This window comes from Amblyraja radiata, chromosome 8 (genome assembly GCF_010909765.2).
Source record: "Amblyraja radiata isolate CabotCenter1 chromosome 8, sAmbRad1.1.pri, whole genome shotgun sequence".
Lineage (NCBI taxonomy): Eukaryota > Metazoa > Chordata > Chondrichthyes > Rajiformes > Rajidae > Amblyraja > Amblyraja radiata.
In genome coordinates, this window is record NC_045963.1 from 46,821,497 (window position 1) to 46,834,307 (window position 12,811).

The 12,811-nt window shown below is 43.4% G+C and overlaps 1 protein-coding gene across 6 annotated transcripts in view; it reads left to right on the top strand.

The window, feature by feature from the left end:
• ltbp1 (latent transforming growth factor beta binding protein 1) overlaps positions 1 to 12,811 on the top strand; it is a 285,919-nt gene that overhangs the window by 9,138 nt on the left and 263,970 nt on the right. For all 6 annotated transcript variants that reach the window (XM_033025818.1, XM_033025817.1, XM_033025819.1 and 3 more), the window contains exon 3: positions 11,163 to 11,433. In XM_033025818.1, the coding sequence (XP_032881709.1) occupies positions 11,163 to 11,433 (271 nt within the window). The remainder of the gene's footprint in view (positions 1 to 11,162; positions 11,434 to 12,811) is intronic.

Below are 12,811 nucleotides of genomic sequence, written 5' to 3' on the forward strand. Positions count from 1 at the left end.
GGCTTCTTTGATTTTCATTGGTACAACTTTGGTTGTTATGTTGATAAACAGCAATAAAAGTTTCCAAAGGTGACGGAAAGACTGGATGAAAGACTAGGTGCTGAGAGCTCTCTTATACCTGCATTAAGGAGGCAATTAAACTCACCTGAGCAATTACAAATGCCTGTGAAGCCATGTGTCCCAAACATTATGGTGCCTTGAAGTGGGGGGGACTATGTATAAACACAGCTGTAATTTCAACATGGTGAAACAAAAATGGCCTTTAATAAAATCTGACAATATGCACTTTAACCACATGTGATTTTTTTTCTATTACAAATCTCAAATTGTAGAGTACAGAGGCAAATAAATAAATGATGGGTCTTTGTCCCAAACATTATGGAGGGCACTGCAGCTATGCCTTTAATGTTGGACATTTTTACCCTGGGAAAAAGATTCCGACTGTCTACCCTATCTTGGCGCCTCATAATTTTATATACTTCTATCACATCTCCCCACAACCTCTAGCGGTCCAAAAAAATAAATCCAAATGTGCCCAAACTCGCCCTGTATCTAATACCCCCTAATCTAAGCATAATTCTGGCAAATGTCCTCTGCACCCTTTCCAAAGCCTCCACATCTTTTCTGTAATGGGATGACCAGAACTGCACACAATACTCCAAATGTGCCGAACCAAAGTCGTATAAACATGCATCATGATTTTCTGATTCTTATACTCAAAGCAAACATACCATGTCTTCTTCATCACTCTATCTACTTGCGTTACCACATTCAGTCCAGGATCCCTCTGCAGACTCGGGCTGTTAAGGACCATACCATTAATAGTATATTTTCTCCTTACATTTGACCTCCCAAAGTGCAGCTCCTCACGCTTGCTCCTCAAGAGCCCCAATACCACCTTCTTCTTAATCTCAAACTGCCCATGCTTATTAATATCTTCACACAATCTCCATACACATCTCACTATCCTCCATGTCCTTCTCGTAGGTGACAACAGATGCAAAGCACTCTGTTAATACCTCGCTTATGTCTCCAGACTCCAAGCAGAAGTTTTCTTCTTGATCAATGAGCGGTCTTACCTTCTCCCTGGTTATCCTCTTGAATTAATATACAGGTATAAAAAGCTTTGGGAGTTTAAAAAATTTGACTCTCCAAAACTCTTTTGTGGTCCCTTTTGGCCCACCTGAGTTCTTCTTTCCTTTTTATTCCTGTTTGATTTCATCCTCTTAAACTTTCTATGAGCTCTGCCTTTTTCTTTTTTGACCATACTGGAACCTGCTGATTCTGAACTTTGATTACTAGGTCCTTACATGACTCTCACAAATTGGATGCAGACTTGCCCAATAACAAATGTTCCCAGTGTACCCTCCCGAGCTTCTGCCTAATAAAGTTTTTGTTTGCCTTATTCCTTAAGCCAATTTGGTATTTTCCCGCAAGGGCTACCTTTCACCCTATTCAAAACAATCTTAAAACTTAGAGTTGTGATCACTATCCCCAAAATGCTCTTCCACTGAAACACCAGTCACCTGGCCAGGCCCATTTCCCAACATTAGGTCCTGTATGTTCCCCTTTCAGGCTTGGACTATTACTGTTTCAAGAAACCCTCCCAGATATACCTCACAAATTTTGCCCTTCCTAAGCCTTTGGCTCTGAGCAAGTCCCAGTCAATATTACTGAAGTGAATGTCACCCACTACAACAACTCTATTGCATTGGCATCTTTCAGTAATCTGTCTACATATCTATTCCTCTATCTCCCGCTTGCTATTGGGGTGCCTATAGTACAATCCAATTAGAATGCACCTTTTCTTACTTCCAAGCTCTACCCATATCTCCTCAACAGATAAACCTTCCAGTACTTCTTCTCTTGAGTGCTGCCATTTCAACCTCCCTGATTAGTAGCACAACTCCTGCACCCCTTTTGCCTCCCTCTGAATCATGTCTGAAACATTGAAACCCTGGAACATTGAGCTGCCAGTCATGTCCCTCTGGCAACAACATTTCTGCAAAGGTCACAACATCACAGTCCCAAACACTGATCATGTCTCTATGCTCATTTGCCTTCTCCACAATACTCCTTGCATCAAATAAACACACTCCGTGTCACCACATTACTTCATTCTTTTGATACTTATTGAAGTGTTACCGTATTTCACCAAGATTCACGTCCATCAGACTTTGTTTTCTGTATCCTTTTGGGACATGGCTAGCAGAGGCAGAATTTATCATCACTCCCTTATGCCTTCCTGATGAGCTGCCTTTATGAACCAGTGCTGTCCTTGTTGTGAAGGAACCCCCAGCGTTGCTTGTGGAGGTACCTGTAAGTAGTGAAGGGTTTTTATTCTTGATATAAATTTACAGAGAGAACAGCAAGAAGACCTTTGAAATCATGATGAATTCACAAAGTATTTAATAGCCAATAAAATAATTCACTCACTTTATGTGCAACAACTGCCACAGACAGTAGAGTGTAGGGACATCGGGAGAGATCTGTATATTGACAGCGAACTGAGATATCAGTTTTTATTTCTACTGGTGAGGGAGGGTCATATCTCATTTTAACATTTCATTCAAACGATGGAACTTCTCTGAAGGAATGTGTACCTCTACCTTGCAGATATTTAAATACAAATCGCTTAAAGAAAAAAATGAATCCATAAGCAACTGTTTGTAAAAATAAAATATAATAATGTTATATTCTCTGCTAAAATCTCATTGCAGTGCTGAGAAGTGGGTTGGGACCATAATAGGGCAATTGGAAAAAGATCAGAATCAGATTTTATTCGCCAAGTATGTTTTGCAACGTACGAGGAATATTAATTTTGGAGTTGTACTAAAATTAAAGCTATTCTGATAGAGTTAGAAATGCAAACATAAATCAGAACTAAAACTCCGTTATACATATTGAATCTGCTGGGTATTTATTTCAGATTTCTTTTTTTAACCAAACCCTAACTTGAGAAATCCTACTAACATGATACTTGAAAGAGCATCATTGAAAGTCATTTATCGATTATTCTTTTGAATTTTACTCGCCATCATACAAGATCATATTATTATCTGACCCTTCTCGTCCTAATCCGAAACATCCGTTTCTCCAGAAATGCTGCCTTACCGTTGCATGGTGGCGCAGCGGTAGAGTTGCTGCTTTACAGCGTTTGCAGCGCCAGAGACCCGGGTTTGATCCCGACTATGGGTGCTGTCTGTATGACGTTTGTACGCTCTCCCCGTGACCGCGTGGGTTTTCTCCAAGATCTTCGGTTTCCTCCTACACTCCAAAGACGTGCAGTTTTGTAGGTTAATTGGCTTGGTATCAGTGTAAATTGTCCCTTAGTAGGATAGTGTTAATGTGCGGGATCGCTGGTTGGTGCGGACTGTTTGGTGGGCCGAAGGGCCTGTTTCCACGCTGTATCTGTCTAAACTAAACTAAACTAAAACTAAACTACCTGTGGAGTTGCTCCAGCACTTTGTGTCTATCTTCAGTATATACCAGCATCAGCAGTTTCTTTCCACACAATGCTAAAATTATGTAATTTGTAAAATATTTGTTTATATTATCCCATTGAAATGTAAACCTGAAACTCTGTACTTACTGACTCTTTGCTTATGCCAACATAAATTGTTTAGAACCATTAAGATCCAAATTAGTGGAATAAAGTATACTGTGAGATGACTTGCAGGATAATCTTTGAACTGTTGTATTTGCATTAATTACTGAATTGAGTGAAGGTAAGTGTAGTGTTGAATTTGGCTTTTTATTAAAAAGTTTGAATTGGTTTCTAACAAAGAATCTGATGCTTGGATTAAATTCTCGGTTTGGGATGAAGGCAATTTTTAGATTTCAAAACACAAATTTCAAAGTTTTATTAATTCCTACACACATATATGTAATACGTTTTTGTTCACTGTCAGTTGTTGTGTCTTCGTTTGCCATGACCCCAAGTTGTAAAATTGTCCTTCTTCCTATTTGTTCCTTCCTGTCAGATAGCATTTGAAACTGTCTCTCTTGATCGTGAGATTAAGTATCTCTTTATGCACCAGTCAAATTTTGTGTGATTATGGATGGTTGCTGGTCTTTAGACTTTAGAGAAACAGGACATTCGGACCAGTGAATCCGTGCCGCCCAATGACTGCAGTGCACGAGCACTATCCTACACACGGGGCAATTTACAATTTTACTGAAGCCAATTAATCTACAAACCTGTACATCTTTGGAGTGTGGGAGGAAACCGGAGCACCTGTAGAAAACCCACGTGGTCACAGGGAGAACGTGCAAACCTGGGTCTCTGGCACAGTAAGGCAGCATTACCCCTGCACCACTGTGCCGCCCCTAATGGTTGAAGGTGTTTGAGCCACTGTTGGGATAGGAGATGTGTTGGTAGTAATTTGGTGACACACTCTGGGATGTTGGCCTCAGTTGAGGTCCTTGGCTATGATGTACAAGGCCTTGGGATATTTTGTTTCAAAGCTATAGGTAGTGGTGTGTAGTTCATCCAGTGCAAGCATCATGTCTGCATGTGGTGGGATGTAAACTGGAGTCAAGCATTTGGCTAATAGCCTTTTTGACCGCCTTATGTAGGGAGAGCTAGCTGACTGGATAGAAAATTGTCTTCTTGGAAGGAAGCAGAGGGTGATGGTGGAAGGTTGTTTTTCAAACTGGAGGCCAGTGACAAGTGGTATGTCTTGGGGATCAGTGCTCGGACCATTGCTGTTTGTGGTTTATATCAACGGTTTGGATGAGAATGTACAGTGTATGATTAATAAGTTTGCAGATTACATTAAAGTGGGCGGTATTGTAGATCGAAAACGTGGTAATGAGAAATTAGAGCAGGATCTTGATTAGCTGGCAAGTGGGCTGTGAATTGGTTATGTCAAAGATATATTGCAAAGCTTCAAGAAGACAGCAAGGAATACGGATAGGTAGAGTGCTTAAAGTGCTTAAAGTCCTCTTCATGTGTTACACTAATTATGTGCTTTAAAGAAGGTTGAAACTGAGCACATGTAACTGACACTGCAGACTGCAACCCCCGTTTCCTAAAGTCCTGTCACTCTTTAGGGAACGTGGGTTCCCCTCTTCGACTATAGATGAGGCTCTCACCAGAGTCTCTTCTATATCCCGTAGCTCTGCTCTCACTCCCCATCCCCCTCCACTAGTAACAAGGTCAGAGTCCCCCTTGTCCTCACCTTCCAGCCGTCACATACAATAGATAATCCTCTGACATTTTCGCCACCTCCAAAGGGATCCCACCACTGGCCACATCTTCCCATCTTCTCCTCTGTCGGCTTTCCGCAGAGACCGCTCCCTCCTTAACTCCCTGGTCAATTCGTCCCTTCCCACCCAAACCATCCCCTCCCCTGGTACTTTCCCTCGCAACCACAGGAAATGCTACACTTGTCGCTTTACCTCCCCTCTCGACTCCATCCAAGGACCTAAGCAGTCGTTCCAGCGGCAGAGGTTCACTTGCACCTCCTCCAACCTCATCTATTGCATCTGCTGCTCTAGGTGTCAGCTGCTTGGAGATCGCTTCGCCCAACACCTCCACTCAGTTTGCAATAACCAACCTGATCTCCCGGTGGCTCAGCACTTCAACTTCCCATTCCAAATCTGACCTTTCCGTCCTGGGCCTCCTCCATGGCCAGAGTGAGTCCCACCGCAAATTGGAGGAGCAGCACCTCATATTTCACTTGGGTAGTTTCCACCCCAGCAGTATGAACATTGACTTCTCCAATTTCAGGTAGTCCTTGCTTTTTCCCTCTTTCCCCTCCCCTTCCCAGCTCTCCCACAGCCCACTGTCTCTGCCTCTTCCTTTCTTCCCGCCCCCCCACCCCCACATCAGTCTGAAGAAGGGTCTCGACCCGAAACATCACCTATTCCTTCGCTCCATAGATGCTGCCTCACCCGCTGAGTTTCTCCAGCATTTTTGTCCACCTGCAGTACTTTAGTCAGATTCTGTTCTCTGTCGCCAAAGGACAAATGGCAATCGTAAAACAATAAAATTAGGTCGAATGGGTAACAGGACATTTGCTTATCTGTAATGGGTTGTAATTACTCTGCTCTGTCTTTCAGAGGTGCATGATGTATATTTGTTATAAGACCATTTGGAAGAAGGAAAAGTTCTAAAATGCCCTACAATAAACAAAACATCAAAGGAAAATTCTGTATATGAGCAGATGAATCTGTTCGTTGCGCAATCTCCTAATTTGCTCCCAGTGATCACTGTATTTGGCACTCTTAAATAAAGACTTGATTGTCTTGCTCGATCTTTCTGTTGTGTTTTAAAGTTTTCTTTAACAGTTAATGGCGTTTAATGCATACAAGTGTGAGGTGTTGCTGTTTTGGCAGTCAAATCAGGGGCAGGACGAATGGAAGAGCAGAGGGATCTAGGATTGGATTTCAATAGGATGAGTCTGTTTCCGCGTTCCATAGTTACTTGAAAATGGTGTCACCGATAGACAGGTTGGGCCAGAAGACTTTTAGTACATTGGTCTTTATCAGTCAGGGTCTTGAGTATGGAAGTTGGGATGTTTTGGTATAGTTGTACAAGACATTGGTGAGGCCTCATTTGGAGTAGTGTGTTCAGTTTTGGTTAGGAAGGATGTTGTTAAGCTGGAAAGGATGCTGAAAAAAATGACGAGGATGTTGCCAGGACTTGAGGGCCTGAGCTATAAGAGAAGTTGAGAATGGGTGGTTTGGATGGGAAGGGATGAGTTAACCAGGGAGTTACGGAGAGAACAGTCTCTGCGGATCCTTCAACAACTCCCTGGTTAATTCGTCCCTTCCCACTAAAACCACACCCACCCCAGGTACTTTCCCCTGCACCCACAGGAGAAGCAACACCTGCCCCTATGCCTCCACCCTCGACTCTGTCCAAGGACCCCAACTGTCCTCTCATTGAATACAGGTTGAACACCGATGTTCCAGCATCTCGGTTGCAGAGCTTTTGCTGGATTATCTGTTTCTCTGGACCAATAAAGGCCACGTGATAAAGAAATGATAATAAATCCCTAACCATGACTAATGACACCCCTACCGTGTCTCTAAAGCACCATGGAGTGCCAGAAACGTACATTAAACTAATATGAAATGTAAGCTGAATGTGAATAGAATGACCTTGCAACCCATCCCTGGCTCCCATCGTCTCCTTGGCTGTTTATAGCCTCAGCTTCACACCCTTTTTCAAACAAAGGGTGGTGGGTATATGGAACAAGCTGCCAGGGGAGGTAGTTGAGGAAGGTACTATCACAACGTTTAAGAAATAGTTGGACAAGTACATGGATAGGACATGTTTGGAGGGATATGGGCCAAACGCAAGCATGGAGGACTAGTGTGGCTGGGACATGTTCGGCAGTGTGGGCAAGTTGGGCCGAAGGGCCTATTTCCACGCTGTATCACTGTATGACTCTATGACCCACTCCCGGCTCGCAAGGTGTATCAGCGATGCCTTCTTTACCTACCGCATGGTCCGGCGACATGTCTGTTCTTGCGGCTCACATTGTAGCCCTTGGAGACAGCGCTTTCTCACCGTGGGGCTTCCTCCCCTCTCACCTGCTGCTGTCGGTGGTGGCTTTGTCCGCTCCACGCTCGATCACCGCCACCTGCTTCTCTTGTCGCTCAGTCCAGTTGTCATATTTCCTCTCCTCTCTCCCCCCACCACTGCCATGTCCATCTTCTCCCCCGGTCTTCGACATACTCCACCTTGGAAGCGACAGCAGGTGAGAGGGGTTGGACTACCCACGGTGACCAAGCACATCTTGTCATTGGCAGCAACCTGATTGACATTATTCTGCACTGACTTCTGGATAATCTATTTTAAATAGGACTTTCATAGATATGAATTTAGCATGACAGAGGCAAATTGAAAAATTGATTTATATTTGCTACTTTGTGCACTGGCTTGGTTTGAATGAAGGCAAGGACAGGGGGAAACCTTTAGCTACGCACTTTGTAGTGTGACAGTCCTAGTGTTTGGACAGTCACATAAATTGGCATTTTACGTTTAACACAAGTTACCAGCAAATTGGTGGAGAATTCCTGTGGCATTTTGAGATTTGTTGGATTGATATCCCTGGGAACGGGCCCATTCAGGATTGGAATATATCCAAGATCATTAAGGCAGAATGCCACAGTAAACAACACATTTCCTTCTGACTGGAGCCTTCTTCAGTAGTGATTAGATTCCACTTGGACTGTTAACATAATCTGGGTGTGTGGGATGGGCTGGTCATCTACAAGGTTTATTCCCTAGAGTAAAGCTCATTTCTACCAAGGGTAAATTTAGAATGACTGATTGCTTTATATATATTTGAAAGGTCATGTGAATATGATTAACTTATCATGAGGCAATTGGTAAACTGCATATATATTAAATGGTAAATTGTAGAATTTAATTGTTTTCAATGACCCAAATGACTTTGTTAGTTAGATGAAATGTTAGTTAATTAGATGAAATGTAAGGAGCCTCTCCAAAATGACTGGGACTACTTTAATGCAGGAGGGCTTAGATGGGGCAGAATTTGTTTGGTGTATCCATGAAGGGGTTTTTTTTGAAATAATTAGAGTCAAAGAGGAACCATATTGGACCTTGTATTGGAAAACAAGCCTGACCAGGTGACTGGTGAAACGAGAGGGTGTAAATTAGGCCAACAAGAGTAACTAAGTCACAAGAAGCTACCATAGCGCACTCTTTTGTTTTTTGTATAAAAATCCAAAAATTCTGGAATGAAATATTTGAAATCTTCACAAAATTAATTAAAATAAAACTTGTACCAAAAGCAGAATGGATCATTTTTGGAATATCGGAAGGTAACCCCGAATTAAACGTGTTTCAAAAGAACTTACTTAATTACGGGCTAATAATGGGGAAAAAAACTTATACTCAAATTTTGGAAAAATGCTCCAATACCAACAATAAAAATGTGGATTTCAAACATGTTCGAAACACTACACCTGGAAGAGATGAGACTCCTCCTAGCAGGCAAAGCAGACCACTTCCAAAAGACGTGGTCTGCATTTATGGCACTATTACAAGCATAAGGTGCAATAGTAATTTAAAATATAAATGGTACCAGGATCTGGTAACGGGGGCTATAAAATAAAAAAAACCAAAAAAAACACGGTTGGTATATCCTTTTTTGCGGAGTTTTGTGTTATAATAGAGCGATTGTTTTTCCTTTTTTTTCTTTCTAGGGTCTATTTTCTTTCTTTACTTCCTTCTCTAACTTCTTCCCTAAGGGGCTTTCTTCTCTCAACACTTTCCTGCACCATCACGATTCTTGCTCACTTTCCTTACTTCTTTTATTTCTACCTTTTTTTAAAGCTCGAAAAACGAAGTGGTACAACAAATGTAATAAGATATATGTGATGTGTATTACTGTAATTTACTGTACTTCTAATAAAAATAAAATATTAAAAAAAACTAAAAAAAAACTAAGTAAGTAAGGTTTAGGAAGGTAAAATCTGACAGAGCCTTGTAAAGAAGACATCGAGTAGGGGTAGGGGTACAGTTCTTCCTATATTTCTAAAGCAATTCACCAAGTTTGCTTCCTGTTGATTTTTATTATATCACTAGACTAATGGCCCTGTCCCACTGTATGAGTTCATTCAAGTGCTCTCCCGAGTTAAAAAAAAAAAATCAAACTCGTGGTAAGTACATAGAATTAACATGGCAGGTACGTCGGAGCTCGGGGACGTCTCTAAGCGTAACGCTAACGGCAGGTACTCGGGAAACGTGGTAAGCTCTGGAAGACTTGTGAAGATTTTTCAACATGTTGAAAAATGTCCACTAGAGCCCCGAGTACCGATGAACGGCCATTACCGTAAATCTCCGAGTTCGAATCAGGGCAAACTCGGGACAACTCTTTGAATCAACTCGTACAGTGGGACAGGGCTTTAAGTGGGACCCTTTGGGTCCCTATCACACGGGAGGCCTGGTCCCCCAATGCAACCCATTCCCCCAATGCAATATTCCACCAGTCCCCATAACCCCCCAGCTGCGCAGGCGCGGCTCATTTCCCCTCATCCCCAGCACTCTCTCTCCCTCCACTTTACCCTCCCCCTTCTTTCCCCTCTCCTCCTCCTCCCCTCCTCCAATCCCTCCCTCACCTCTCCTATCCCTCTATCTTCCACCTCCCCACTCCTTACCTCCCCCTATCCCCCCCATTATCCTTCCACACCCCCCCCCCATTGCCTTCCTCTCCCTTTATTTCCCACTCCCTCCCCACTCCCTCTCCTCTCCCTCTATTTCCCCTCCTCATCCACTCTCCCTCCTCACCTCTTCCCTCTTCTTTCCTCTCTCCTCCAACCATCCCCAATCCCTCCCTCACCTCTCCTTTCCCCGACCCTGTCACTCCCTCCCTCCCTCCATAACTCCTCTCCCCTCTCCTCCCCTCATCTCCCTCTATTCCCCCATCTCCTCACGCTCCCTCCTCACCTCACCCACTTTCCCCCTCTCCATCCCTACCCCCTCTCCCTCAATCCCCCAGTCTCACTCCTCTTCTTCCCCACTTTACCCCCTCTCCCTCTCTACCTCTTCCTCTCTCTCAATTCCCCCACTCTCCCTCTTAATCCCCACTTTCCCCCATCTCCCTCCTTACCCTCTCCACTCCCTCAATTCCCCCACTCTCGCTCCTCACCTCCCCAGGATCTCGAGGTTGCCGCTCCTCTCCCTTCTCACGTATCCCAGAGGAGCATCAGCTGTCAGGCTCAGCACCCAGGCCTCGGATCCTTGGTGCGGCCCCGGAGCACCAGCAGCTATGGTCGCGGAGGCTGGGCAATGCACCAGCAGCTACGGTCGCAGAGGCCGCGCCAGGCGCTGCCGGTGACTGATAGCGTTCATGGCCAATCAGTGCAGCAAGGGTGCAGGAAGGGACGGCGCTGCCCCGGTGATGACAGACAGGAGAGTAGACCAATCTGCGCATGCGCGGTTTTAAAATATTTGTAAACCTTAATAACTTTTAAAATATACCACCGATCAGAACAAAACTTATTGCACTTACAGCACAGGAGAATGGTGAGTAAGGTGGAGAAAGATTGTAGCGCTATCATCTACCGTTTTTGCACAAATGTAAAAACAACACAAACAAGTAGATAACAAGATGAGAGATAATTATGTATAGATTCTCCAATCAGTAAAACTAAATATCAATGTGTTCTTTCTCTTGCAGCAAATTGCTCTCCTCAGTGCCAGAATGGAGGGATGTGTCTGCGGCCCCAGCTCTGTGTGTGTAAGCCAGGAACCAAGGGTAAAACATGCGAGGAGGTATCAACTAACACACATTCCACGAGCAACCAAGACACCCTGACACATGTCCAGTCTCTTCCACAACAAGTCCCTCAGCAGAGAGTGGTGCAACTTCCCTCAAAGATCAAGTCAATGGGCCACTTATCCTTGAGCGTCAAGCAGAAACCATCCATAATGATGCCCCAGCAATCTCAGTAAGTAGTAATACACTGCCGAGTATGAATATTACTACCTAGTGCAGAAACATGAGGGGTGCTTCTCGCAGAGTTTAAAAATGCACCAATGTTGATTTTTTTTCAACTGTGGTTTGATCTTGACTTCCAGTGGTGTCTGTGTGGAGTTTGCACGTTCTCTTTGAGAGTGTGGGTCCTTCAGGTGCTCTAGTTTTCTCCCACATCCCAAAGACATGCAAATTGGCCTCAATTGCCCTTAGTATAAAAGCAGGTTTCTGAAGAAGCCCGACCCGAAGCTTTGTCTGTCCATTTCCTGCACAGATGCTGCCTGACCTTCTGAGATCCTACATCACGTTCTATTTTGCCCTTTGTGAAGATGACTGGTAGAATCTGGGGAGAGTTGATAACAAAGTGAGTAGAATATAATGGGATTAGTGTGAGATTAGTATAAAAATGTGTGCTTGATGTTTGACATGGGCTCAGTGGGCCGAAGAGCATGTTTCCTTCTTGAATCAATCAATGACTATGATTGCAGCTCTTGACTTTCAAACACAGACATGGGAGGAATATTGTGAAATATTGCTCTATTTCTCTCCTAGAAATGACATAGATGATGACAATGCAATTTAAAAAAAATCAGAATCAATGTTGTGGGAGCACTTGCATATTGTTTAGTGAATAAACTGTTAAACTCAAAGAAAGCCAATTTTGACATTTTGACATGTAGCTGTGATGAGGAAGTCAGTTACGATACGATACAACTTTATTTATCCTGGAGGGAAATTGGTCAGCCACCAGTCAAAAGGTACAGTTACAAGGCATTGAAAGTGTCATGTGCTTTATTATAATAATAATAATGACATTTAAGTGACCAGTTATTGCACAGCACATATGGAATATTGCACAAACATGAAATTAAATTATCGAGTGGAAAAGTCCAGGATGAGGGATGTGCAAAGTTGGGGGGAGTCAGTCTACTCCATGACAGGTGGGAGGAGTTGTACAGTTTGATAGCCACAGGGGAAAAAGGATCTCCATTGCAAGATTTTAATTAGGCAACACACACTCTGAGATGTTAAGGGATAAGTAAGTGTGTTGAATTGACGGTGGCAGCTAACTGAGATGATTGTTGTCAGAGTTAATTTGACCTTTGAAAGTGTACAAAAATTGTCAAAGTAATAGAATTAGCATTCAGGACAGTGGAATATATTCAGGTAAGATCAGTTGTATGGGGACAGCTGCAACACATGCAAGTGAAGACAGTAATACAGAGGAAATGTTTAAGGTGATCGGTTTAACAAAAGTCGATCCACTGACTTATGGGCCTGTCCCACTTACGTGACTTTTTCGGCGACTGCCAGCACCCGTCATAGGTCGTTGCAGGTCGCCGAAAATTTTC